This window comes from Anas platyrhynchos, chromosome 3, assembly GCF_047663525.1.
Source record: "Anas platyrhynchos isolate ZD024472 breed Pekin duck chromosome 3, IASCAAS_PekinDuck_T2T, whole genome shotgun sequence".
Lineage (NCBI taxonomy): Eukaryota > Metazoa > Chordata > Aves > Anseriformes > Anatidae > Anas > Anas platyrhynchos.
In genome coordinates, this window is record NC_092589.1 from 113,705,357 (window position 1) to 113,732,720 (window position 27,364).

At 43.6% G+C, this 27,364-nt stretch overlaps 1 protein-coding gene across 3 annotated transcripts in view; it reads left to right on the plus strand.

Annotated features, from left to right (window-relative positions):
* EVA1A (eva-1 homolog A, regulator of programmed cell death) overlaps nt 1-27,364 on the plus strand; it is a 202,943-nt gene that overhangs the window by 65,894 nt on the left and 109,685 nt on the right. For 2 of the 3 annotated variants that reach the window (XM_013093401.5, XM_005012924.6), the window contains exons 3-4: nt 2,520-2,643; nt 19,310-19,462. In XM_013093401.5, the coding sequence (XP_012948855.1) occupies nt 2,520-2,643; nt 19,310-19,462 (277 nt within the window). The remainder of the gene's footprint in view (nt 1-2,519; nt 2,644-19,309; nt 19,463-27,364) is intronic. The other variant, XM_072036519.1, reaches the window with a different exon arrangement.

The window sequence follows — 27,364 nt, forward strand, 5'->3', positions numbered from 1 at the left end:
TAGGGCTGGTGTAACTTGTTTTTTGACCCTTCCCTTCCCTTCCCTTCCCTTCCCTTCCCTTCCCTTCCCTTCCCTTCCCTTCCCTTCCCTTCCCTTCCCTTCCCTTCCCTTCCCTTCCCTTCCCTTCCCTTCCCTTCCCTTCCCTTCCCTTCCCTTCCCTTCCCTTCCCTTCCCTTCCCTTCCCTTCCCTTCCCTTCCCTTCCCTTCCCTTCCCTTCCCTTCCCTTCCCTTCCCTTCCCTTCCCTTCCCTTCCCTTCCCTTCCCTTCCCTTCCCTTCCCTTCCCTTCCCTTCCCTTCCCTTCCCTTCCCTTCCCTTCCCTTCCCTTCCCCCTTCTCTCTCTCTTTCTGATTAAAGAGGAACAAATGCTGCTTAGGCATTGGAGACAAAATTTGCAAAGAGGCTTCTTGTTCACCTCAGTCTCTGCTGAAATCCGGGGTGGTTTTCCCACCGGTTTTAGTGACACCTACTACATAATGTTGAAGTCTTTTGAAAATCCCAGCCACACAGCATGAAGAGGTTTGCTGACCAAAAACCTGAGTCTGCTGCCTTTAAGGAGAGAACGCTTCCCTGTGGGAAAGAAAACATTCAGGGTGTTCCTTCCTTCTTTTTGCTACATATTCATAGCAGTGCCTAGGTGTAAATGTGGTCGTGGCTGTGTGGTACAAACAAATCCTTCTGGGTCCCCAGTGATTTGGAGAGGATTTCTCACCCTATATGAAGCACTCGAGAGTTGCTCCAATTGTTCCTTGCCTTGTGACATAAAAAGAGGTGTCTGCGTAGAGGTCTTATTTGAATTCTTTTGCAACTCATTGGCTTTTGCATTAAATTAAATTTCATATGCTGAGTGAGCAGTCAATCCTATGAGCCTAGAGGAAGGAATATGCTGGTTTTATGCATTCTAACATGGTGGTCAGGCTACGGCTAATGCTCTCAGGCATCTCCTACACTGTTCACTTTTCAGCTTTTCCATTCTAAGCCCTGTATTTTGGAACGAGATGCTTGCATTTTATTAAATTTGCGAGTGGAAAACAACAGCACATGTTCTCTGCTCTCTAGAAAAGGCCTGAATCATCTTGGTTTCAACTTTAAAATAAAGGTCAGACCTGAGGCAGGCACAAATTCTTGCATTTGTCAGTCCCAAAGATGAAAGCTTTAGGAAGTTGCAAGGAACCGTGGAATAGGGCAACTTAAAATTGCACTTGAAACCGGAGCAGCTGTTGTTCAGAGGGTGACATTCAGAGTTATAATGCTAAAGATAATATAATTATGTCCAGGGAGAACTCAAAAATGGATAGAGAGTCACCGAGGAAGATAGAAATTCGGGTGGCATGCAGTGGCCTTTATGTAAATGGCACAGGGATGAGATTGTGGGAAAGTCCAAATACTGTGGTGGGTACAAGAAAGCGAAATAGGGAGGTTTCTGAGGGAGTTTCTGAGGGAGGATTTTCCAGCAACTCCTTGCAAGTGAAGAATTAATTGTTTTGGGACTGGAATTCACTGCTCTGTATTGCAGGGACTTAGTGAGGCTGCTGGATTACCTCGCTCTGTGGTCTCAAAATGCTCTGACAGGTTCATGTGTGTCAGGCAAACATTATGGTAATTTTAGCGCTGTAGGGGCTCTACAGGAGTATACCTAAGTCATCCAGCTGAATTTAAAACTTAATTACTGCCCCACTTAACAATATTCCCTCCCCACACTTCTGCTCTGGAGGATCATAGGGTTAAAAAAAATCATTAATCTTTCTTAATGAAGCTATTTTCTAGCAGGAGACAGAATGTCTTGCCCCTGTGGATTCTGAGACAGAGTTTTTATGAGTGTTATGAATGGGCAAGTGGGAAGCGAGAGCCAGAGGAAAAGCAGTGTGAAAAAACAGGACCAGGGCCCAAAATACCGGTGGTGGGAGGACCCTCCGACTCACAGACCCTTGCTGAGTTGAGCTAAAAGGAAAGCAAAAGGCATGGGGAAGAGGAGCGAGCCTTATTAAAAACCGACTCAGTTGGCTATGTAACAGCATTCCCACCACAACGACTAATTATTGGAATACCAGCTATTGCCAGAACTTTCATATAACCAAGAAGAGAGCTCCTTTGAAACCTGTGGTTGAAACTGTGATTCTCTAGAGGAATCTAAAGCAGAGCGGTGTGGGCAGAGCTTGGGCCTCTGTTTTTAATTGTCAGGCTTTTCCTGGGACATGCTGCTGGTACTGCCTTATACTACAATTAAATTGCATGCGAATGTTTCAAAATCTCTGTGACCGGCTCCTTTTGCATGCATTAAAGGAAAAGAAATGACAGTCATTAAAATAGTGCAAGCTTTACTCCTCTCTTTTATTGCTTGGTTCCTTTAGTACCCGTCACGTTAAGCTGGGTAATACAATTATTGCTGGAGCCAGTTAAGGAGGCAGGGATTGCCATGCCCTTCTCCGGCTTGTCTGCATTTGATGATCCTTTTGGGAGATACTGAAGTGCTTTCGTTTTTCTGTCTCTTGTGCGCATCTGTGTGCATCCCCTGCTGCAGAAGATGCTGGACGAGTGCCAGGACAGACGGAGCTGCCAGTTCCTTGTCAATAGCCGGCTGTTTGGCGCAGATCCGTGCCCTGGAACCGGCAAATACCTCCTCGTGTGGTACAAGTGCAGGCCAAGTGAGTATCTCTCCATCAAATCTGTTTGCTCTGGCAAGACCAAAACAATTTTGTGCTTCATCCTTGCCAGAGAGACCTTCTGGGACTTTTTGTTCCCTTCCACATTTATTTTCAGTGTAACATAACCCCTGGGTGCAGCGCATTTCCCCTCTCCCCCTCACTTGCTGCACTGCTCTTATGCTGCTGCTCCATCTCTTCCCATCCTGCTGGCAGCCTGTGGTGCAGATTGTTTTTGCAGGTGCCAGTGGAAGCCTTTGCCAAGGCTTAGCTCATGCTGCCCTGCAATGCTGTCGGCAGTGAGGGGGCTGCTTCAGCTCCTATCCGGTTCCAGGCATAGGAACAGGCTGCCCAGAGAAGCTGTGGGTGCCCCTTCCCTGGAAGTGTTCAAGGCCAAGTTGGATGGGATTTGGGCAGCCTGGGCTGGTGGGAGGTATCCCTGCCCATGGCAGGGGGCTGGAACTGGATGGGCTTTAAGGTTCCCTCCAACCCAAACCATTCTGTGATCTGGGATGTCCCTCCTGTCCCACTGAGACTCGTCCCCTCTCTGCCTGTAGTGGCAGCCTTGGTGGTTGAAGATTTTGGATTCAGGTGCTTGAGGCAGACAGTTAAGAGAGCTGAGCAATGAGAAACTCACCTGCCCACACCATGCCACAATCCAGCTTTTAATTGCTTCCAGATCAGGCTGGGTGACATTAACCTGTATTTTGTGGGATCTCATTAGCTGTGTTTAAATTAAATGGGGCCAGTGTCTGGGTACTGGGAGTGCAATTGTGCATGCTGTGGAGGAGTGTGGTTTCGGATTGGGACAACCAACAGTTTCTTGGCCAATTCCTGGCTCTGCTGGGGGATTCAGCATGATTCCTTGAGCAATTTGGAAGCAGGCACATTAGTTTGGAGACAGATCGGGTCTATTGGTGAAAACTGATTTCATACAGAGAATAGACCCTGACACAATTATTAGTCCAGACATTTCAGCCCAAGCCCTTTCGATGACATAAATAATGTGGTTCCAGCATCACATCAGCAAATTATTTTTTTGGGGGAAAAAATATATAAAAAAAAGTTTGCACAGGGCAGAAAAACATATCTGATTTCTGAAAGGCTTTGAAACAACAGCAAAAACGTCCAAAAACTGAGCTGCAGAGACTTTTTGCCCCAGCACGTAGAGACCTGTGCGAATGAAATGAAGGGATCTGGCAGGATCTGTGAGGAATTCAAATGAAAAGTAGGTAATGAAGCACCTGCACTTACTGTGGGGTTTTCGTGAGTGATTGGAACATCCCTTGTTAGTTGAGAAGCGCATCTCTGTGAAGCAGGAGCGATTAGCAGGGTGTTCTGACAAGTCCTCATAAACCTGGAGGTTTTGTATCAAAGCTCACTTGAGAAATCTGACTATTGAGGCCCGTGCTGAACTTCTGAAGGCACTTCAGGATCCCATCTGTGCATAAATATTTATGGCTTGGCATTCTTTGCTAATTACAGCTATGCTAGAAAAGAAAGAGTTTGTGTGCGCTGGGTAAGTGATTTTCCTGAAAGAGAGCAGGGGAAGTTGCTTGAAAACATTTCCCCAAGACATTATTTTTTTCAGACAGCTCCAATCTTGTAGGGTAAAACAGGGTAACCTGACAGAAACTGTTATTCACTGAGCAAACTTTTAATCAGAACCCACTGGATTAATAACAAGGTTTGAAATATGTGAGGATTAGCCTTGCACAGAGATACCAGGACACATTCAACCTTTCCTTGATGATTCAGTGCTTTAATTTTAAGTCTCAGAAAAAGAGCCTAATGCTTGTTTGAGTCTGATAATCATGTCTTTCCACCCTTCTGCCAGGAGAATGTTAATGAGAAGACTGGTAAGGATGGATCCACAGAATGAAAAACACAGAGAGATTTTGGTTGTCTCTTTTGAGTATTGAGTACTTGAGTATTGTTTATGAGCTATAAATAAATTCAGTGGTAGGTCTTCATGCTTAAGAATCGATCCCCAAAGCTGTGGTCCCATGAAGCGTTGCTCCAGAAAGTCTGAGCACCCATAACTGTAACTGAAGATTACCTGAGGGTCATTTTCAGGAGCTCCCTGCCTGCCACATGCTTTGATCCATTATTTTATCAAAAGATGTGTGCAATTTTTTGGACTATGCCTCTGTTCCTGGCTTTGTCATTCTTAACAGTATACATGAGTGAAGTGCTCTAATAAGAAGCCACTTAAGGTCCGAATTGTCCTCTAAATTGTCCTCTGTTTTCTTTGCCTATTGAGGGAGCCCGATGTGACCATGCTAATGAACCACGGCAAAATGCCCACCTAGGTAGAAGGAATGTGAGTTTTCCCATATACAGGTATGAAAGACACTTTGGGAAGAGGCCTCCAGAGTTTGGACAGGACATCTTTAATATAAATAAAGGACGCCCAAGCCCTCCCAGTTTCAGATTCATTCTGGAGCCTCAAAAGGCCCCTGAATAGATTCAGTTACCTAAAAAGAAAGCCTTTCTTGAAAGAAAGCAAAATTGAAGTTAGTGGCCTTTACTTGTACCTTTGCTGAAGAATAACTAGATGGTGCAGTTATCCCCTCCAGCCACTGTCACTGCAGTTATGCCTCTGATGTTACATTGCATTTGAAATTTAATGGTTTCAATGCTCACTGGCTGTATGGGCTTCATTCACAAGGCAAGGTGCTATTTTGGTTCCTCATGGGCAGAATTTCAAGGAGATGAAGAACAGTATATCATGCTGAAACAGAAAGCCACACATTTTCCAAATGGCAGAGACTGCTTTCCAAAGGGTGGAAACTTCAACGATGCTTGCTTAACCAGAAACAGTAAGAAATTCAATAGCTTGTGTGTTTTGGGAAGCGTTGAGTTAATCCTGGTCCCTTGTGATCCAATGGCTGGAGCTGGGGTCTGGGGAGCACTCATCTGCATGTACAGGACTCAGATATGTGCCTGGGACTGCTTTTAAATGGCAGAAGTTTGGCAGTTCTGTATATTCTCTCTGCTTGTAAATAAATACACTCTGTGTGTATACGTTTAACTCTAAGGTACAGGATTGTTAATGAGATCAGAAATGATCAATGCAATCCCCTGTCAGCTTGGGGTAAATGAGACTTATTTTTTGCTTCAATGTGGCTTGAGGGCCAAGGTTCAACAAAGTATATAGGGGCCTAGCTTTTTGTTTCTTTTCCCACTGCATGTGGGCTTTAGTTTCGAATATGCACCAGCCTTTTGGGAAGATGCTCATAAGTACAGTACAGGTCTCAGCAGAGCACATCTATGACTTGTGCCTCTGATCTTGGAGGTTCCTTTGTAAATCATCCTGGTACCTACAGGCCCAACAGAGCCCTCCCAAGGAGTCCCTGCAGGACAAGGCTGGGAGATGTTACTGTCGGCAGTGAAACCTGAAGCTGTGCTTTGCTAGTGTTGACAGATCCTCAAAGAGTGCCAGAGAGCTGCTGTGGGCACAGGATTTCCATCACTCTTTTTATTAAACCTCTGTTGAGGGCCAGGCCAAGCAGGCCAACCCAACTCCCAGGCCCAATCTGGGCTTTAGCGCTGGCCAGGAATAGTTTCCAATTGAAAGTTTGGATGTGACCACCTTGTTTTAGAGGCTAACAAAATTTGTGAGAATGGCTGCAGGCTCTTCTATGCCAGTTGGCCTTAGTGCCAGAGAGCTGGCACATTTAATTTATCAGGGCTGAGGCAGCCTGAGATCTATGTCCAAAGCACACCAAAGCCTAGGATCAGGCCCTGAGCACACAGAGGATTTCATTCTCCAGGGTACCTTTCAGGATCATTAAAAAATTGCACACAAATCCAATTATTTCTCAGGTAACATGCTGATTTGGTTTAGACCCATTAAGTATAATTACCGGGCAGGCTGCAGGAACATATAATTAGAGGGAATTGACATACTATTTAATTGGTCTAACATGAATTCCCTCTAACTGAAATCCGGATTCACCAATATTATTTAAACAATTCAGTGCTTGTTCATCCCCCTACTTCAGAGACAGATCGTGTGTTATTGTAAGCTAGGAAATATTTGCTGTGTGCCTGACTTTCCAGAGGGGCTGCAAGGTCTGATCCTGGCTGGGAAGAGAATCATTGGGGCTGCCCAAATCATGCTAAAGAAATACTGTCACCTTACTGTGCCTCAGCAATGCCAATTGCAGCTTTTTACCAGGTTGGTTGCTGCTCTGGATGTTGTAGGAGCAGGGATCGAACTGTCCCTGCAGAGCATCTGTTTGTCCATGGTGGCTTTTGTGGTTGTTTCTTTTTGGCCTTCTATTTCAAAAGTGTCAGTGCTCCTGGACAAAATGAAATAAATGCATACTTGTCTCTGCTAAAGGATTATTTAGGATGAGATCTGTTTGGGTGGACATTCACTGACAATGCTACTGAGAGAAGAGAGGGCTTCAACGCTGCTTTTGTGACTTCTCCTCTGAGTTCCCCTCATGTTACCTTTTCCTGGTCTCCTTTGCACCCACGAGATGCCACTGCCACACTGTCCTTGATGCACTGTCCCCTTCTCAGCTCTGAATGGCCTGAGCTGCAGCCTCCTGTGACACTCTAGTGACATTTCCCTCTTTCCTATCAGGCGGTTACTATTTTAGCATATGACTTCAAGGACTCTAGTAGACAGACCCTCCATCCATTTATTCATTTATTTTTAATTATTATTGTTTTTATTTAATTTTAAAATGCCTGCTAGAGCAGCTGGGTGTGATAATGGGAGGCCAATGTGTGTGAGGCTTCCCTGTGTTCATCATCATGTAGCAAAGTGTAAATCCAAGCTTTGCTGTTCTCCCTTCTATTCACAAATACAAGCTTAAAACCTTTTGAAGTTTCAGAAAGCCTAGATTGTGACCCGGTCTCCAATTGCAGCTCAAATCCCTCTGTAACAATACAAGAACATATTTGTGAAAGGCACAAGGATCTGAGAAATGCATCTGGGAAGCCTGCATTTGTTGGCAAAGGGTAAAGTGCCAAAAGTTTTTATGGGGTAGGAGGAGGAAAGGGCTTGGGGGGAGGTCATTTTGTTCTAGTTCAGGGTCTGTAGCTTTGATTTATGGGGAAACTTTTGTGCTGAAAATTGACCTGGGCAAACGTTTATAACAGAGCAGGCATTTATTCTCTCAACCATAGATTTAATTCTAATTTAAGAAGTCCAGTTAATTCTTGTGAACTGCAATGACTTTTTCAAACTGGGAATGCCCATCCTGATGTTCTTGCCAAAATCTTACTCAGATAACTCTATTTTTTTTTTTTTTTTAACAGCACGAGTCAATTCTAATTAGAAGGCAATTGAATTTTGAAATCGATTAGGAATTAATTCTAAGTAGATCTTCTGATAAAAATTCTGATAAAAATAAATGTTGTCTTCAAGTTTGCAGCCTATCAGATGGTGATGCAGCTGCTTCTGTCCCAGAAGTGGCTGCATTTTGGCAAGGATGTGCTTTTTTTTTTTTTTTTTTTTTTTTTTTTTTTTGTCAGTGGTACTTCAAAACCTTTATGAACAGCAGAATTGCATTACTTGTGGCCGAGCTCTGCAGCTATTAAATAACTGCGAAGAGCTGTCCTCCATGGTGGTGATTCCCAGTTGCAGGTGAAGTTGAAGCTGCCTTTTATGTCCTGGGGAAATGGTTGGGTCTGCTCTCACCTTTCAAATGGATTAACTGAAAAGTTTGGGAAGGATGTTATGGAAGGAAGACTGCAGTGAATGCATCTTGTGTGCCTTTTAATTTCTGTGTGATCTGTTCCTACAATACTGACTTCAGTGCGAGCTTTGCCACTGACTTTTCTGGGCTGAGGATTATCTTTTCTGATAAATTTGGTGACTGCCTGGTCTTGTTACACATCCTTAAAGCTTTCACTCTCTGAGCAGAATTTGCAAATGCTGTGAGCAAGAACAGCATGCCATGGAAAGACAGAGTCTTTGTAGAAATTGCAGATGAGAGCAAAGAGGGACCTGAATATATCCTTGGTCCCTTTAACACTGGTGATTGATTTTAGTGCTGGCGTAGATTGGTAATTCAGTAGTTATCAACCCTTTCAGAAAAGCATTAATCTCCTTCATAAGACAGCTTTATTGGTGGCAGGAGAAGTTCACTGTATTGTTCACTGCCTGGCTTTTTGGTGGGCCAGGCTTTCTAAAGCAGCACGGCGGAGTGTGGGCTGTTGAAATGGCACATCCTTCTGGCCCAGCCACTGAGGCAGTAAAATAGGTCTTTTACCTCCTGCATTCATCAGCTTGCTCTCACTTATTTGTATTAGTTCAAAACTGTTAAGGTGGTGCAGGGAGGGTAAATTTATAAGGGCAATAAAACTTCAGGCAGCAAACTCCGTAGTGATGAAAAGGTGTAAATAAAGGAATGCTATAAATAACCGAGGACAGATCCATCAGTGATCTGGGTCAGAGAAATGTTAATGCTAACGATTACTATTGTTTTAAGCCGTTGATGCACAGAGATTTTCAGTGGCTGTCCAATAGCCCTGTCTCTGTAGCACAGCAATCCTTTGACTGTCAGGAGCAGGATTAAGAGGACCGTGTGATTTCATTGTCAGTGAGTGCTGAGATTATTGTCAGTTGCTGCCCCCAACGTGTGTGAGTAGAGGAAAGAGAAGGAAACCACTGCTGACCTGGGAGAGTTAAAAAAAAAAAAAGAAAAAAAAGAAAAAAAAAAAGATCCCAGTTCTCCTTCAAACTCCTCAGTCAGGCCTGATAAAAAGGAGAACAGAGAGGTGGTGATGAGCACGATGTGAATATAAAGTTTGCTGGGTCAGGCCTCCAGTATCCAGATGTGGACCACTGAAAAATAGATTCTCATGGCTCCCCCCTTCCATTCTGCCTGAACTGTATACATCATAGGCTGTGACTTTTACAGATGTCTTTTGTTCATTGGCATTGAAGTTTTCTGAGAGGTTGGAGGTGGAAAAAAGAAAAAAAAAAGAAAGAAAAATGAAAACCCTTTAAACCCTTTTAAGCTGTGGATTTTCAGTGAAGGACAAGAAAAGGATACTCTGTAATTTTTCTTTGCAGAGATGGGTGAGTAGATGGCATTGCCAAAAGGACTTGGTAGCCTTCGCCTTGAGGCACAACAGGTTTCAGGAGATGCAGCCCATCCTTGGGCATTCTTAGTACCAGTGATACCTTCCTGAGCAGAGGATGGAGGCTGCGATGTGGACAGTGCTTCAGATGTGACATTGTGTGAAACAAAGTGATCTGGGAGCCTTCTCCTCACAAAAGCAAGGCTGGGCCCTTGGGGAGTTTAAACATGGGGGAACCAGGGCCCAGGTTTTTGAGAATGAAAGCCCTAAATCCAAGTCTCAGCACGGTCCAATTGTGATAGAAGTTGTCAAGCTTTGGATGGTAGATTTCAAGATTTTCTGGTGAGTTTTCTGGCACACGGGACAAGGAAAGCATATTCCAGTAACAATATGCTTAATAAATCCAACTGAAATGCTGCAAACATTTACTTTTATGAAAGTCTGGATCTGTTATATTGAAGCCACAGTTTAAACCATGTGTTTTGGTCTCACAAAGCAAGAAGCAGAACAGAGAGGTAAATTCATGCAGGCCTTCTGCAGGGAGTCCTGTATATGGAGTTATTCAAGACAGAAAATATAAATCAGTTGCTCTACTCAAGTAAAAAAATGGAAAAAAATACAGGGAAAAGTAAATCTGAAAAGTACTGGGATAGACACATGGTAATGAATTCTTTCCAATATTGTGAATATTTTTTCCATATCAGTCCCACATTTGGTTTTCAGATTTATGATACATTTTTAAAACAGGAATTTACTGATATTTTCAACTTTTTATCATACTACTGGCACATCAAGCTCTTCACGGTTACTTTTGCTTTTCTGACTACTTAAATAGCACCAGAGGTTGTCACCTAATCATGTCTCCAAGAGCTGGGATATCCAAGAGCTAAGATATCTGTGGCATTGAGACTTACAGGAATTTGGGAGATTTGGTAACTGTGCATTTCTTCCAGCTACATTTTTCCTTCTTAGACAAAGCCATTGAGGGAATGCTGTGTGTTTAATTATTTAGGAAACCAGCAGACCAGCTTTTAATCTAGTAGGCCTCATTTTCCCTTGTTTTATGCTCTAGGCAACCCCATGGATTTTATGCAAAAGTATGAATCAGTTATCCTTTTAATGTTCCCATGTTAGAATTATTAGCACCATTATTTTGACATTTGGAGAAGACTTTTTATGATATAAAAGACTAAATTCTCCCTTCCAGCTATTTTAATAGTAATATTTACACCATCACTGGAAAAGATGAACAAAAGTGCCGCAAGCAGTTGAACTAATGAAGTCTTTTTATTTACATATTCAAGTAATTTTTTTCCTTGGTGCATCCCTTCCATCTTTTCATTGCAGTAGCAATAGTTTTCACAATGCTTTCTATTTTACCTCCTATGGTGTAGCTCTCCAGATCTATAGCCATGGGTATTACAGACATACATAACCAAGCTGAGTATTACATCCATGCAGGTTGGTTGGTGGGACAGTGCAGCAATAACCAGCAGCTTTGGCACTAATTAGGCTCTCCTCTGTATCTGGCTACCAGTTTTTATAAAACATATAGGGCCTTAAACTGCCTTTGTCACCTCAGTTTTTTCTGGCACATTTTGCTGAAGTTTAGCCAGCAGGTTCTCAAGTCATTGGAATGGGGACTAATAAATGGCAGGACAGAGGGTCAGACAGAAGAAAAGTCATTTGACTGAATGCTTACTTCAGAGAATTAGCCCAAATTCATTAGTGGGAGAAGTGGGATGAGAATTAAATTCATCCCTGGCTCCCAAGGGTTTTGTTTATCTCTCATCTCGCAGCCTAGTGTATATACTTCAATAATGCTTTATTCTTCTTTAGATAACCATACACTTCTGTCCAGCAGGAAAGTGCAGCTAGGTGCATCAGAACTCGACTTTGGAAATGAAATGTAGCAGTTAATTTGCAACACTGCCAGACTTTGTGGAGCAGAATACAAAAAGACAACTACTTCAGACTAATGAAAGTGACAGTGGGGAAAGGCTCCTCTTAAACACTGCAAATTGGATGGGTGCATCAGGCTCGTAATTTTAAAGGAATCTGACAAGGTCATTTACAAAGAACAATCTTCTTACTTGTCGAAACAGTTTCAGACCTCCAGAACTTAGCAGTTTTGAGTTTTCAGGATATTTCTGAAGTTGGCAAACTGCCTATTTGGTATAGCTCTGGACTGTCATCCACGCTGCACCTTTCTGGGTTTCAGATTAGCTTCTGCAGAAGTAAGTGGTGTGCTCCATGTCACTGAGGGTAGCAAACTTCAGTTTTTAAAAGTTAAATTAGAGCATCTTCAAAACAAGTTTCTCAAAGGGAAGTTCAAACTTAAATGATGTTAAAAGATATTTATTTGAAAATGTATCAGTTTGTGATATTCTCACGTATTTATGCTCCAAATTAAAGGGTCCAAATAACAAAGACTGTAAATGTTGAAATGAGGGAATGACCGGATCATCCACAACTTAAATGTTTGTGAGGGAGTTAGAGGAGAGTCTGTACCTGAGGACTATAGAAATCTTAGCTGTCTTGGAAAGATCTTCTCCAGCCAAACCTGCCTAAGGAAATACTGACTTGGTTGATATGGATTTCTTCAAATCCTGACATGAATGAAAATTTCTCATTAGTAGCAGGTTGACACAGATGCAGGGGAAGTCCTGAAACCCAGGATATGAGGTGCATCTCTCATGAATGAAAGGAAACCAGAAGAAAACTAAAAGCAAGGAGACAGAGCTATGTGCTGTGCTCCAAACAATAGGCAGTTGCAGCTGTTAGGATTTTCTGATCCATGTTACCTATTTACATCTGGGGACTTAGAGGCCAGAATCTGCTTGTATCTTTAAAGAGTAAGAAAGGCTCAGGAAACAAATGCTTACATGAAATGAACAGCAAATAAATACATGTATAAGAACACTGTAATAAGAGAGAGGGGAAAAGGTGTGAAGGGAAGCACCAACGGGCAGATACCCTTTTAGTCCAAATGCCTTCTTCACAGAGTATGGGAGTCCATGGAAGCTGCCCAAGACACCTTTGCCTGCTCTGAGATGTGCTTATCTATTTTAATTTTGGGAGGATGGACTTAGATCTACATGCACTCAAAGAATTCTCTTTCTTACAGAAGATGTATCACAGATCCTGGGAATTTGCTGATTATGGGGGAAAACAGGAATATATACAAGTAGAAATGAGTTTCACATGTTATGAGAATCACACAGAATCACAGAATCTCTAGGTTGGAAGAGACCTCAAGATCATCGAGTCCAACCTCTGACCTAACACTAACAGTCCCCACTAAACCATATCCCTAAGTTCTACATCTAAATGTCTTTTGAAGACTTCCAGGAAGTCTTCATGAGGAAGGGTACTGAATGGGTATCTGCAATCTGAACTGTTCACAGGCAGTCTGGTTGCACAGGCACTCTTGTTCACGGATGCTGCTTAGAGACATCTGTCATGTTTCTTTTCTTGGAGACTTATCTCTTTAATTCCCTCAGAAGAGATATTAACAGATACTAGCTATACTTGTCTTTCACATGGTCAACAAGATCACTGGAACTGGTTGCCCAAGTGGATTGTGTAGTCTCAGTCCCTGGAGACATTAAAAACTTGACTGCACATGGCCCTAGGCAATTTGCTTTAGCTGACAGTGGTACAAGCACTGATAGGTGCAGGTAGAGATGTGGGTAGGAAGAGTGACACTGCACGGGAGATGTACCTGCTCTTAACACTGTTCTTGTAGGGGGAGTGGCTGTGTGAGAAAGGGAGCTGTCCCTGCTGTCCTGTCCCTATTCATAGACCAATGCTAGCCACTGCTTAAAATTAAACACATTCATTGATCAGTTAAAGGAAAATAGGACTAGTGTTGGTGGAATAGTTGGATGTCCTGAAGACAGGGAGGTCACTAATGAATTACCATCTGTGGTGGTTGCTAAAAAGCAATAGAAAAGGTACAGAGAAAATACTACAATCCCATTTGGTCACTAATCAGGAGGCAGGGAGAGGAAAAACGGACCCCAAAAGGTATTGAATGCGGTGGTTTTACACTGATGGGCAGCTGAGCACCACCACACTGCTCTCTCACTCCCCCTCCTCAAAAGAACAGGAGGAGAAAATACAATGAAAAAAAAGAAAAGCTGGTAGGTTGAGATAAGGGCAGGGAGATCACACACTAGTTACCATCATGGGCAAAAAAGACTCAGCATAAAGGAGATTAATGTACTTTATTGTCCACCCGTAACAGGGTAGAGCAGTGAGAACTAACAGCAAACTGAAAGCATGTCCCCCCCATCCACCGTCTTCCACCTCCTCCCTATGTGTGGCTTGGGGAATGGGGGCTGTGGTCAGTCCCTGACACTTTGTCTCCACCGCTCCTTCAGGGTCCCTCTCTGCCCTGCTCCACCTGGGGTTCCTCCCACGGGACGCCGTCCTTCCCAAACTGAGCCTGCGGGGGCTGCCCACAGGCAGCAGCTCTTCAAGAACTGCTCCCATATGGGTCTATACCACAGGGTCCATCCCCCAGGAGCAATCTGCTCCAGCACAGGTCCCCCATGGGCGGCAGCTCCGGCCTGGGGCCTGCTCCTGTGGGGGCTCTCCATGGGCCGCAGTCTCCTCAAGGCCACATCCCCCTGCTCCACCAGGGGCTCCTCCACGGGCTGCAGCGTGGAGATCTGCTCCATGTGGGACCCATGGGCTGCAGGGGGACAGACTGCTCCACCAGGGGCCTCTCCACAGGCCGCAGGGGAACTGCTGCTGCGTGCCAGGAGCACCTCCTGCCCTCCTGCTGAACTGACCTGGGGGGCTGCAGGGCTGCTCCTCTCACATTTTCTTACTCCTCTCTCCCAGCTGCTGTTGCACAGCATTTCTTGTTTGTTTGTTTTTTCCCTTTCTTAAACTTGTTCTCCCAGAGGTCCACATAGGGTTGCTCATTGGTCGGTTGTGGCCAGCAGCAGATCCCTTTTGGAGGGACTCCCTTTTGTTCCTTCTGATCTGACATGGGGCAGCTGCTGGGCTCTGCTCACAGAGGCCACACCTGTAGCCAAATCTTTGCCATGTAAGCCCAATACAAGCAGTTCGGTTCTGAAGTGGCATCTTGGGTACAGTTTCACTAATTTAGCAGTTGTAAACTAAGTAGGAGACTCTTCTATAAAAAACAATCCTGAGCTGAAAGAAATGGGGAAGAACATCTATATTTCCTACAGAATGCCTTTGTTCAGATTCCTAATTCTGAGATTTAAATCCTTTAGGAGTTTGTGAGGAAGACAGATTTCTTTTTCCTTGTCTTTCCAGCTCTTTGATCTGGGAAATAGGTCAACTATTATGCAGTGATTATGTGAATCATGCATATGTTAATTAGCGAAATTTCCTAAAATTTTTCCACTACTAGTTCTGTTTAAAAATCTAATTTTAGACAAGGCATTCCATCAGCTTGTTAGATGCAAAATCACTTTAGAAACTTTTATTTCTAAGATCTTTCAGAGACCGAGCCAAATGAATTTAGTTTTGAGCTTCCCAATCATGATCATTCAGAAAATTTTCATGGACCATAGATGAAAATGTCATTAAGTCACTGGGTAAATTTATTTACTACAGGTCAATATTTTAGTATTCTTGCACACATCCTGTAATTACAATGGGTCTTGTTCTCTTTGCTATTTGAGAGAGCCAATTTTTCCATTAGAAACATTTATAATTGTTTTCCCTTGATTGTTCTAGCTATGTTATAATCATGTCATATATTGACCTTTAAAATGTGTCTAGAAAAGCCTGCAGCTGTTCCCTCCTTGGTTTCTCTCTGTCGAGTTATATTTAAGCCAGTGTCTCTGAAAACAGGCAGTAATAAAAGGGATATTATCCTTAGCAAATATCTTAATCATGGTAAATCTCTGTTGCCCTACAAATGACTGCACGGGGGATTAGAGTTGAGTAAGCCATTTGCTGAATATCACTGCCACCTTTCCTAGGCCATTTAAGCGTGTTTAATTTTTCAGGGTGAAACATGAAACCCACTAATACAAATGTTTGCATTTGGACTGAATTATATCCAGACTGTAACAGTTAGAGCAGGCTTAGGACCAGATTGTGACTGATCTGTAGGAGGCCAGTCCTGCTTGGGAGAGTGAGAGAGAAAAATGCAGATTCATTCCCAGTCCCAGATCTCTTCTGTCACTTACGCTGCCTCGATTCTTTTCAATATTTATATAAGGCTATTATGGGCTGAAGTACCAGTAAATGTATGGGTGATGCTTAGTTCTCTATTTTCTTTGCATCAATCACAGTCCTTACCACTGCCCAATGCCTGGGAGCCATCAGTGTCTGGATGAAAGACAGCTGGCTTTAGTTCATCCTGGCTAAGATGGAGGTGGCAATGCTATGAAGCAGAAAATGCTTTCATAGGCTTGTGTCTTCTGTAACATCACTTTCTATCAGTTTGTTTATCCAGATTTCTATCAGGTTGCCCTGAAACACTGAGAGCATCTGTTCTCCAGTGAGCAAGCTTATGGGAAATTTTGGGGAGTCTGAAATACCACTGGGTACTTCATCCTTTATTTTTTCTTCTTTTATTCTAACTTTTAAGAAAGCTGTGATTTTCATCAGTGACAGCCCAGGCGACTGCCCTCCTAACCCACCTGGACTCATCCAGAACCAAATATTCACGACCCTGGTGACCAGCAGCTCCACTAGGTGTTTCCTAAGGCAGATGTCAGTGTCCACGAGGAGGTGGCATCTCCTTCAGATGGCACAGCCCTCTGACTCCACACAGCAGCGTGCCAACAGCACATCACCCATAAACTGCACTAGTCCCCAGGGAGTGCACGGTCAGACTCACTGCCCCAGCTTCGTATTTTGAGCCATCCATCAGGCAGCTCCCTCCACCAGCTCTGAACATGATTTTCTGGAGCAGCTCCAAGGGTGAGAACTGCAGATGTGAGAGACAGAGCTTTGGTGCTGGCTGTCAGCAGAGATGCGAATGGCCATGCATCCCAGTGACTTCTGCATGGAACTCCAGTGAAATTTCCAAACTCTGACTTTGAACAGTCAACAGCATTTAATCGGTATTTAGGGACCTTATGTGGGTCCACAGGACATGTGGTAAAGCAATCACTTATACTTGATAATTGGGAGAAGTAGCTAATAATAACCGAATCAGAAGAGGAAATTGAGTTACTGCTTTGTAAGAAATAAGACCCTCACAGGGGACCATGGCACGTGCTCTTTAGAGACGTCAAAATCGATCTTTTTCTAAAGTTAATCAACTATTTCGTATTTCAGCCGCTTCAGCCATGTAGCTCGTCCTATTGCACTGTTTTATGCCCTTGTGCTTTTATACACACTAAAGCTCTGGTCCCATTTCCCTCCCAGAAGAAACAAAAGTCCTATGGAAGACAACTAGAAATGAAGTTAACTCAGTATATTCATTATCTTACTCAGATCTCCTTGTGGTGATAGTGGCTGAAATACCTACACAGATACTATGGGCTGACTGATTCTTTCCATCTGTATGAGGTATCCCCTTTCTGAGCTTACTCTGATGTTAAAAAGGGCTTCTGTTCCTGCCCTGTCTCTGTTTTATACACTACCCTGGTTGTGGATTTGTCACTGCTGAGGGATCTGTGTTCTTCAAACAGTTGTATTATCTCCATGAGCAAAGTCTTTAGTCTGTCTTCATCTACAGGGAGCAGAGCTGGATGAGAAAGTGTTTTCCCATCCATAAATATTTTGGAGGTTTGAAAGTTTTTCTGCAATGGGATGAAAACTATTATTTTTTTAAGAGATTCTTGTACAAAGCTGATGAGGGAGAAGGAAAATTGCATACCCAAATAACCAGTGTCTAGGGTTAAGATTGTCACCTGGTCTGTGAGTGGTTTCCATGCTCTGGTGGATGCTCTGATCACCAGGTAATAAGATATTTTGAGGGGGCTGTTTTTTAGCTTGTAGTAGGAATTTCCCAGCTGAGCATAAGGAGTCATTTATTCTCAGACGTTTATTTTAAATCATCGTATGTCTGTTTTGGTATAATATGTGTTTCCTTCATGTCGTTTCTTCTGAAAAAAATAATCAAATGCAGAAATTAGCCCTGCTGTTAGCAGGAGTTAAACCAGATGGTGTCCTGAGGAGTCTTCCAACCTAAATTCTTCTGCGATTCAACTTTGGTGGAACATTTCTGTCCAGCTCCCATTAGGAAGAAATGATTCTTGGACCTATAGTTACAATACAGACAAAAATGTCCCATTATGTCACAGCTGGCATGGTGTAAACACTTAAGCATTAAACTGCAATGTAATTATTATCTTGTGTTCTCAGTTACTAAGTGGTTTGATACGTATGGATTTTGCAGAAATCACACACACACATATACGTATATATATATATATGTTTATATTTAATAGTGGTGATATCAGACCTAGAGAAACAGTGACACGGAGAGACAAAAGTCGTGTCTATGCTAAATGCAGGGCCAGGGGCAGCTGCAAGCACTGGCTGATGATTACCTACACTGTTAGTCATTAGCATGCTTTGTGGCACTGCTTTGACCTGGGACAACCAGCAGCATTTCAGATGATGACTGATCATGCCAGGGAGGTTGCCACGGGTCAGGGACCCTTCCCATTAGGTGATTTGGATGCAGCACCTTGCAGTGGGGAGGAATGGAGGAGTTTAGCTGCGTGAATGCAAGGTGAGCTATACCAGCTGGCCTTGGGGCAGGAGAGCAGTCTTTGGCCTATTGTGGCTACATTTCTAGTGGTAAATAATGTAATCAAATGGAAAGACACTACCAAGACTGGGGAGGTTGAAGTTATATTCGTGGCTGTGCCCTGGGTCAGCTGGGGTGACCTTAGACATGCCACATCAATTTTCTTTGTCTTTTTTTTTTTTTTTTTGCCCGCTTGTAGGTCTCTAGCTATTAAGACTCAGCTTTTCAAATGAGTGTTTATCTTCTGTGGTGTGTTGGCAGACATACGTGGGGAGGACCTATTCTAGGTTGGGACCTCTAGGGGTTCCCATAATACAGATAATAACAGTAAAGAGAAGGGAATGTTGTGATTTCTTGTGAAATAATCGCCTAGTCCCTTTGACAGATGTAAACTGAGTGACTGCTCTGTGTGCACCAGGCTTACGAAAGCAAGAGTGGATTTTGTGGTTTGGATTGTCCATTTCAGGAAGGATTTGGGAGGCAGAATGTGGAGTGAACACTTGGCACACGAAGTGGTGATCTGTGGATGAGTAAAGTGCCTAAAGTTGTGCCTTTACCTTCCCATGCCACAGACTTCTAATATCACCACGGGGAAATCACTCAATTGCCATGCCTCACTTACATGCCTGCAAAATGAGATTATTGGCTATTTACTGGAACTCACATGGGGTAGATTAAACAGCATTCATTAAAGGTGCTGATAATGCCAGAGAGAGAATGCGTAATGCAAATGATCCCTGCTACTCTAGTAAACGCAGTCGTAAGGCTGGGCTTCTGGCAGCTGATGTGCACCTCTGGACGCATGCACAGAATCATTGCTGCCTCTGACAAGCTCACGCCATGGGGAGGTGATAAGGCTCCCTTCGTGCTGGGTGCCTGCCTCTGGATCAGCTGAGTAATTAAGTGTTTGTTTCCTTCCAGACGAGTACAAGAGTAAAGTAGCCTGTGAAGACGACAAGCTGCGGCTGAGCTGCAAGAAGAGCATGGTGATAGCCATTTACTCTGCTGTCTTTGGAAGGACACAAGGAGGCAGCCTGGAGTGCCCGTACCAAAACCTAGGGATGCCCATGATTGGTAAGCAGAGGAATGGCTCGGCAGAGCCCACTGAGCTGGGCAGGGTGGTTTCATTTACTGCCATCACATGCTGCTGGCACAGAACCCAGGCAGGAAAGGCAGGACTGGCACATGCAACCTGCCACTGCAGTGCTCCTGATGTGTGGTGCTTCATTAGCCCGGGGTGAGAGCTTCATCATGAGCACCAAACTGAGGTTCACATAGATGCTCTAGCCAAGTTAGCAGGCTGCAGACTTTTGGCAGATTCGTTGGACTATACACTTGAGTTTCTTGTTCTATTTTCTGCCCTCCTGGTGGTCCATACCCTCTATCTACACTATGGAGGTGTGTATTAGCAGCAGATGTGGCTAAGTCAAGTCTTGACATCATGTTTAAACATTAATAAAAGTTAAATCAAGGGGTGAAAATTCAAAAAGCAAGCTGTTAAGTTGCATCATGTTACGGTTGACTTACAGTGCCTTCAAGGAGCTTCTTTACTCCCAGGCTATCATAGTCTCTCACATTCATATGTTAAAGATTGATAAACTTCAAAACATTCACTAGAACTGTCTGTTCTTGAGCCAACGTGAAATGAGCTTTAGTGTTTCGGGCAGTGTCAGAGAGACCATGTGTCCGCAGTGAAAAATCCTGTGGTCAGCATTCCTCACCATCTTTTCCTGCAGGGTTAAGAGGGGATTAACCCCTTTCCCGAAGGAATTGCCTCTGGAGGGGGAAGACTTCAGAAGGGAAGCTTGAGGGGCTGCTATTGCCTGTGCTGGTATCTGTTCAGCTGTATCTGGAGATCTTTGGCTTCCCAGCTGCTAATCCTGTGCCCTTAAGGAGTTAAAAGTTACTCACATGGAAGCATGTGAAGTGGCTGCTTGGAAATATGATACACAGATTATGGGTGTCAATAGGAGACCACAGGTGGAGTCGGGCCAGTCGAGTTATTTGTGCAGTAGGATGAGTGCCTTAGTTGTGTAACTGCCAAAATCTGAGCATTGCAGCATAGTGGAGGAGTTTGGGGTCTTCTGCTCTTTGCCATGGTTCAGTCACGTGCCAGGTGAGTCATGGTCCACTAACAAGCTACCTCCCATCTTCTGAAGTGACATATGTCTCTGGATGTGCTCCTGTTGTCCCCCAGTTTCCAAAGAGCAGAAGCCAAAGCAGATAAGTTTGACAGGTTAGCCTAGACCTCCTTCTTGTGGTTTTTGGGATGGCCTAGGGGTGCGCACACTGGTGCGATGGTGGTTCTGTTGCTGGATGATAACTTGCCAAGTCAGCAAAACTTGATGGGTTTCTACTGTACACCTGAGCACACCACCCCTCCTTTGTCCTTGCTGAGAGTGCAGAAAGAGGCACATGCTGGTGACGAAGTATGAGCGTTGGGACCTGCTCTTGAGTGTCAGCATGAAGCAAAACTTCATTTTGAATCAAAGTCACAAAAGGTAAAGTTTTCCTCCTTTCTGCCCAAGTGCGAAGTCCTAAAACTTGTAATGGCTGAGAAACTAGAAAATGGGATGGAAGACAGTGTTGCTCAGAGAGCAAAGCTGTAGCTAAGAGAACAAGCAGTGTGGTATGAAGCAGGATTGCACGGCCACTCTACAAAGTGTGATGTTTGCCCAAGGAAATAAAGTGTTGGGTCCTAAAGTGCAACATGCAGCCTGCTACTGAGATGTGTGCTCGTCCCAGTACTGCTACTTCCTTCAGCGTCAGCTTTTAAATGGAAACCAGTGCAGGGTTTTAAGCTGTGGGCTTACTCTAAAAATAATTAGGTTGTTGGAGAGGAGCAACTCTGTGTGTTTGTAGTTGCTGCAGTCTTGGGTATTGGCTAAGCCAGCCTGGTGCTGCTGGGGGAGCTGGTGGAGGATGGACAGGTATGGCTTGGATGGGAAATGTTTCTGGGACAGGGGCTGGCTGCATGCCCTGCCAGGCTGGGGATGAGAGGTGCAGGGTGTGTGTGTGTGAGGTAAATCACTACGAGTGAGCTGGTGGTCTTTCAACTCTCCATACTCCATTTCTCAAATCCCAGCCACATCTGAGGGTGTTTGTCCAGGTCTGCTAAGAGTGTTCATCAGTAGCTCACTGATTCCCTCGGGATGACATTGCCAGTGCTGCAGGCAGTCTCTGCTTATCATCAGCTTGCCCTACCTTCATCTATCTTTTGGGAGCTGCCCCAACGGGACAGAGCTCTAGCGATGCAGGGGAGGTGGCTGCGATTATCACTCCTCTATTGGCCCCACAGGAGGAACCAGTGTATGATCCATCTGCAACCCAAATCAGTAAAAAGCACATTCACACTGCGCTTCCCCACAGAGCACTGCAAGAAATAATAGGCATGCATACATTTGCAGCTCCAGAGTGAGGGGGCTGCGCTCCCAGCTGCCACTAGCAGTTGTGGGAGCGGCGTGCAGAGTCCCCCAACCTGCTCCAGAAATCGTGCTCCTGCCACGGGCTTGCCTAGCCCAGCAGGCAACTCTGTTCCTTCAGGAGTAGGTGAAAGCGTCACAGCTTATAAATCAAAGCTTTCCCAGCAAGAGAACATTTCTCTGCACGTTTCCACAGCCCTGCGATACGGAGAGGGTTGCTCTGTGACAGCCTTTGATCCCAAACATTTGCGAGGAGCTGATCGTACAAACACGGCTGTGACTCAGACTCTGTGGCAGCATCCAGTTCCCGTAAGGCAGAACCCAGCCACGTTCTGCACAGGGAAGATTTATTCTGTTTGAATTTCACGGGACTGATGATTTGTGTCACTCCTGAGCCTTGGCAAAGCGCCTTTCCCTGGGAAGTAGGTGCTGGAGAAGTTTGCAGTGTTTAGTTTTATTCAGGCAGCACAAAGTATGGATGAGTGGAGAACTCGTGCTTGCCCCAGAGGTGGGGAAGGCTATCTTCCTCTCCTAATGAAAAACAGTTCAAAAAATGTTATTCCTTTTTTTTTTTATTTATTTTTTTCCGAACAAAATGCACATTTGGGTTGAATTTAGAAATCCGCGTCTTCTACAGATGAGACTTAGCAAACGGAGAGATGGGGAGGAGGGTTGGCCTAACACAGCAGTGTATATATTTCTGACTCTTTCACTAGAAAATGGGACAAATCATTTATTTTTTGTTGCTTCTGCCTTGAAAAACAAGATCACGTACCCCTGTAGGAGTGTTGAGGAGATAAAGTCCACTTCAAAGTGAGTTTCTTGGATTCTGCAGAGACGTGAGGTACGTTGGGTACTCGGCTGGAGTGGTTTGAGGCATTAAGGCACTGCAGCCCTTTAACACCTGCACAGCCCAGCCACCCTTGTGCTGCTTTTGAGTAGTGTGGGATCCCCAAGCCAGACATCCCGCACCATGCCCTGCCAAACACATGCTTTCTGTCCATGTCTACATGAATGTGCTTAGCATCTGAGAAGGGAACGTTACTGTGAAGGACTCCATCCTATCCCTGTCATGTTAAAGAGAAAAACTGCCAGGATCCCTTTTTAATCGGAAACGTGCTGAAACTTGTGTCTCTGACCATAATGGGAAACCCCTGCAAACAGCTGGACCCCTCCTTGAGTGCCTTGGGAACTCTGAGAAGCTCCTAAAGGAATGTGACCTTGTTTGTAACTCTTTTAATAAACCCTCCACTTTGCTGCCAGCTTGTGCAGAGACAATACGCAGAGCATAGGGAGGTCTCTGGGGAAAGGGTTATTTGCAAGCAACAAGCCATTAATATCCAGCGAGCCCTCTGCCCCTTTATCATGCTGTTTGCAGCTGCCTCTGCCTGCATCTCTGACTTGTTTATACCACGGGAAGCTGATTTAAAAATGGACTTTTCCTACTTGTATCTGAGTGCAAGGTAATGATCTAATTAGGAGACTGAGGAGGAAGAACTCGGATGTAAAACAATTACCCTTTCTGTGATTTAGTGGAGCAATATCCTTCATCATACTCAGTGCACCTGACATGTCCACTTGTATTTTTATAGTAACTAGCCCCCGAATCACAGGGAATAAGATGGATGTGTCCAGATCACCTCTAACATCAGGATCCAGGTCTCCTTCTCACGAACTCTGTCTCTCCATCAGCTGTATGAAGAGCCCACAGCAATCTCACTCCTCATCTGGGTAGAAGGAATCTGAGCTTGGCACAAGACTGCAGGAACTGTAGCTCCAAAGCCCAGCTTGAGGTCGTGGTGTGTGGGTTAAACTGAGAAGTGCTGAGAAGTGAAATATCTTTGTCACCTAACACACAGGTTCTCTCCTGTGCCTCTGTAGGCAGAAAATGGATGTGTTTACAAAGCCCTGAGGAAACTCAGATGGAAGTGGCTTTCTCTAACTCATTGGATCTGATAAGGAAAGAGCAGAGAAATGATTTCAGTGAATGAGCCTGTGCTTTAGGTGCTCATTCCCTGGCGTTTTTCATTTTAATGCAGTGACAGAAGGTGATTCAACCCAGTTTGTTTTGATTTCCTCCTCTTAAGGCAGATGTATATATGACTTGAACCGGAGCTTTCACAGAACATCATGTAAATATTTATTACACCATATAAATAATAGATCCTTCTAGTTTGTTTATCTGTGATCAGATCTAGCCTGTAAGTATGAAATACATACAATAAAAAAATCATTTTAATCCATGATACATGTTACATTTTTGCCAACACTAGAGCTAGTTTTAAGAGACTACTGCCCCTCCAGCCATGCATTTTTGTCTCTCTTCCTCTTTACCAAGACATATTTGACCCTATATTTCTGTCAGTACAAGTCCGTGGCTGTGGTCTAAACTTGGTCTTAAGTGAAATGCTTACAAATAAAAGGCCTCCAAGCTGTGGAGATGAGGTGATGAGGAATCGAGACCACTAATACTGATGGGGAAGGCAGTGGGGGATCAGCATGGCAGAAGACCGGGGTATCTACTGAAATTTGTGCTGATCAGGTAATGCCACGTAACTCAGCTATCCTTTAGCAGATCTGGGTGTTTGTGGCTGAAATGCTCTTGTGCTATGGCCTTTTGGCCTTTCACCATGCAGGAGATGACATGGCTGGAACGCTAGCTTTGTGGGATGAGCAGCACACGGGGGAGGGAATTGGACTCTGGCTTTCTTTCCTAAGGTGCCCGCCAGGATCCAGAGGGCACCTTCACATAGGTGGGACTCCCTCTATGCATGTTTGATTTACGATCAGGGCAGAAACTGCTTAATTATGTGTACAGCTGATGATTTGGAACATGTTTTTAGAGGCGAAGCTGTTTGTATGCAATAAAACTCACAAGTACCCAAATTTGAAGACTAAATAAATATCAGTTGCTGTTTAATTCACATATAATACCTAATTAAATCTAAAACAAAATAAAAATTCCATTTAGAATGCAAAGTTAAAGTGAGACAAAGCCTGCTTTCAGAAACTTATTTTTCATATTTTGGATAGTCTGAGTGTTTCACTTTTTGTTTCAAAACACCAGGAGGTAATTAAAATTACTTTACAACTGTTTCTAAACTTGAACTATTGTTGGGTTCCATAGTCATAAAAATTATTTATATGGAGTTGTTTTTTATTTGCACACAATTACTATTTAAAAAAAAAAGAAAAAGAAAGCCATTCAAATTTGCTTCTGGGCAAGTTCTTTCTCAAAGCCAAGGTTCAACTTGGTTTTAAAAAAATGTTTACAGTGGAGTATATGACCCCATGCAATGATTGTAAATAACAATTCTGAAAGTTGTAATTTAAATAGCACTAGCAGGCTCTGTGTTGATATTCATATAGTATTTGGGAAATTAAAGTGGGTATTTCTAACACCTTCAGAATGATAAACTTATTTAGTAACCAATCTTACAAGAGACATCTGTTGCCCTAGCATTAGCTAAAAGCAAATTCAGAATATACTCCTAAAAATAAAAGGCAAGAACTTAGGAGATACAAATCTGTAACATTTCAATGTATTTCCATGGAGCTACCCTGAACGAAAACCAGTGTAACTTGTTCAGAACTGATGCAGTTCCTTTTACAATAATTCAGATGTCAATCAAGAATATGACAAAATTACCATGATGGTGAATGCTGAGCCTGAGAAACAAAGGTAATGCGAAACCCGTGAGGCTGCAGGCATGCCGTGCTTTATTTTAGGAAGCAAGGGCAAGAAATGACTTGCAGATTGTGTCAGCTGGATAGTCTTTTAAAAAAGATGGGCCAGTCCCACAGCTTCCGAAGTTTAGATCTTGCTTCAGCACAGATGGAGGCACTTTTTGAAGTGTGCCCATATTCAGGAAAATTTTGGGGCAGTAATAAATAGGAAGGACAGATAAACTGAGGGTCTTCACAGAACAGTAGTTGTATTGAATATACCAACCCTATCTTCTACTGGCTGAAGCAAGAGCTGTTAGCTTTTTTGCTTTGTATCCTGAATGCCTTATGGACCACAATCAACCGTTTTCTGCTGCAAATTAAATAATAAAATTTTACTGTCGTTGCCAGACCCAAACTTCTTTGTTCTCTGAGACTTCTTGGAGCCAAGTTTGTTGCTGTCCTCTGATTCTCACTTTAACTCAGAAACCTGAAAAACTTTATTAATTTGCTCAACTTCACACACTCTGAGTCAGTCTTTGCAAGACTGGAGTCTCACATGTTTTATATGGGTGCTTCCAGCTACAAATTGATAAGATGGTTTGAGATCACTTTTATAAACCAAATGCTTCTAAATGTAATAATGGCATCTGTAATTAAGACTGCAATGGATCTTTCAGTTGCAGTCTCTAGATGTAATTAAAGTTCTTTTTTTTAAAGATAATTTTTCTTTTCTGGCCTATTGCTCAAGTTTCCAAAGTTTTATGAAGTGTGTGGTGAGTAATTTTTCTCCCTCTTTCATTAAAATGCATTTTTTATTGTAAAAATGGCCTTGTTAGCACATCCTTCTAATGTTTGGATGTAGATCTTTTTAGCCAGCTGTTTTCAGTGACATTGTGCAAGACATAGATATTATATCCAGCTGCACCAATGTGAATTTCCCTACTGCTATTTGTAATAATGATGATGGCAATGTATATCAGAAACCCAGTTCAGCGTGCTACCAAAGTACCAAATACCACAGGAACAGGAACAGAAATGAAATAAAAAGTATCTGAAACTTATAAAAGCTCACAGAAGAGGAGATGTCAGGCTGGGCTTGATGCTGTTGAGGAGTTAGACTCTCCTTGGCCTTGGTGTGGACCATGAGATGCTGGAGCATCTCTCTGACTCTGTTCTGTACCACATCAGATGGTGCTCAGACCACAGCTGGGCAACAGGGACCTTGGAAGCCAGAGCTAATACGTGGGCCAAAACCCTTGTGTTACTTCCCCAGCAATCCTGTCTGCAAACCCTTTTCCACATTCCAGTGCCCTATCCAACAAAAAATATCTTGAGCCCCTGCTTACAACTCAGAAATGCTTTTAACCATCTCTTCTAACAAATTGCTCTCGTTTATTTCCTACTTGAAGAGGGTTTTCTTGTGTTTGGAACAGATTTACTGTCCATGTTTTCTGAAATCTATTGTTCTATCTTCCAAAACAACAGCCTCCTAATTGTTTTGAATCTCCACTTCCTGAGCTTTCCTCTTTAGACATCTACTTCTGCTTCTTTTCTCCTTCAGGCAGTCTTTTGTTTCTACTGGTCTTGACGTTGGTTGGTCTTAAGGTCTAGTACCTGTGGCTTGGTTTTCTCCCCCTGGTTTCCTACATGATAAACAAATCAGCCTCCCAGGCTGCTTCCTCTAGATGGACAAAGCTCATCTTTATTAACCATATTCTGCACTGGATTTTAAAAAGAACATCAAACTTATTGGACTTGGGCTAAGCTGAAAATGCCTGGGAGTTGATATACAGTACGTGGTGTGGGCTGGTTCATCAGTACTCCATGAAGACATCCTTTACTGGCTGCCCTGGTGGCTAATTTGGCAGCTGAAGCAGAGGCACCA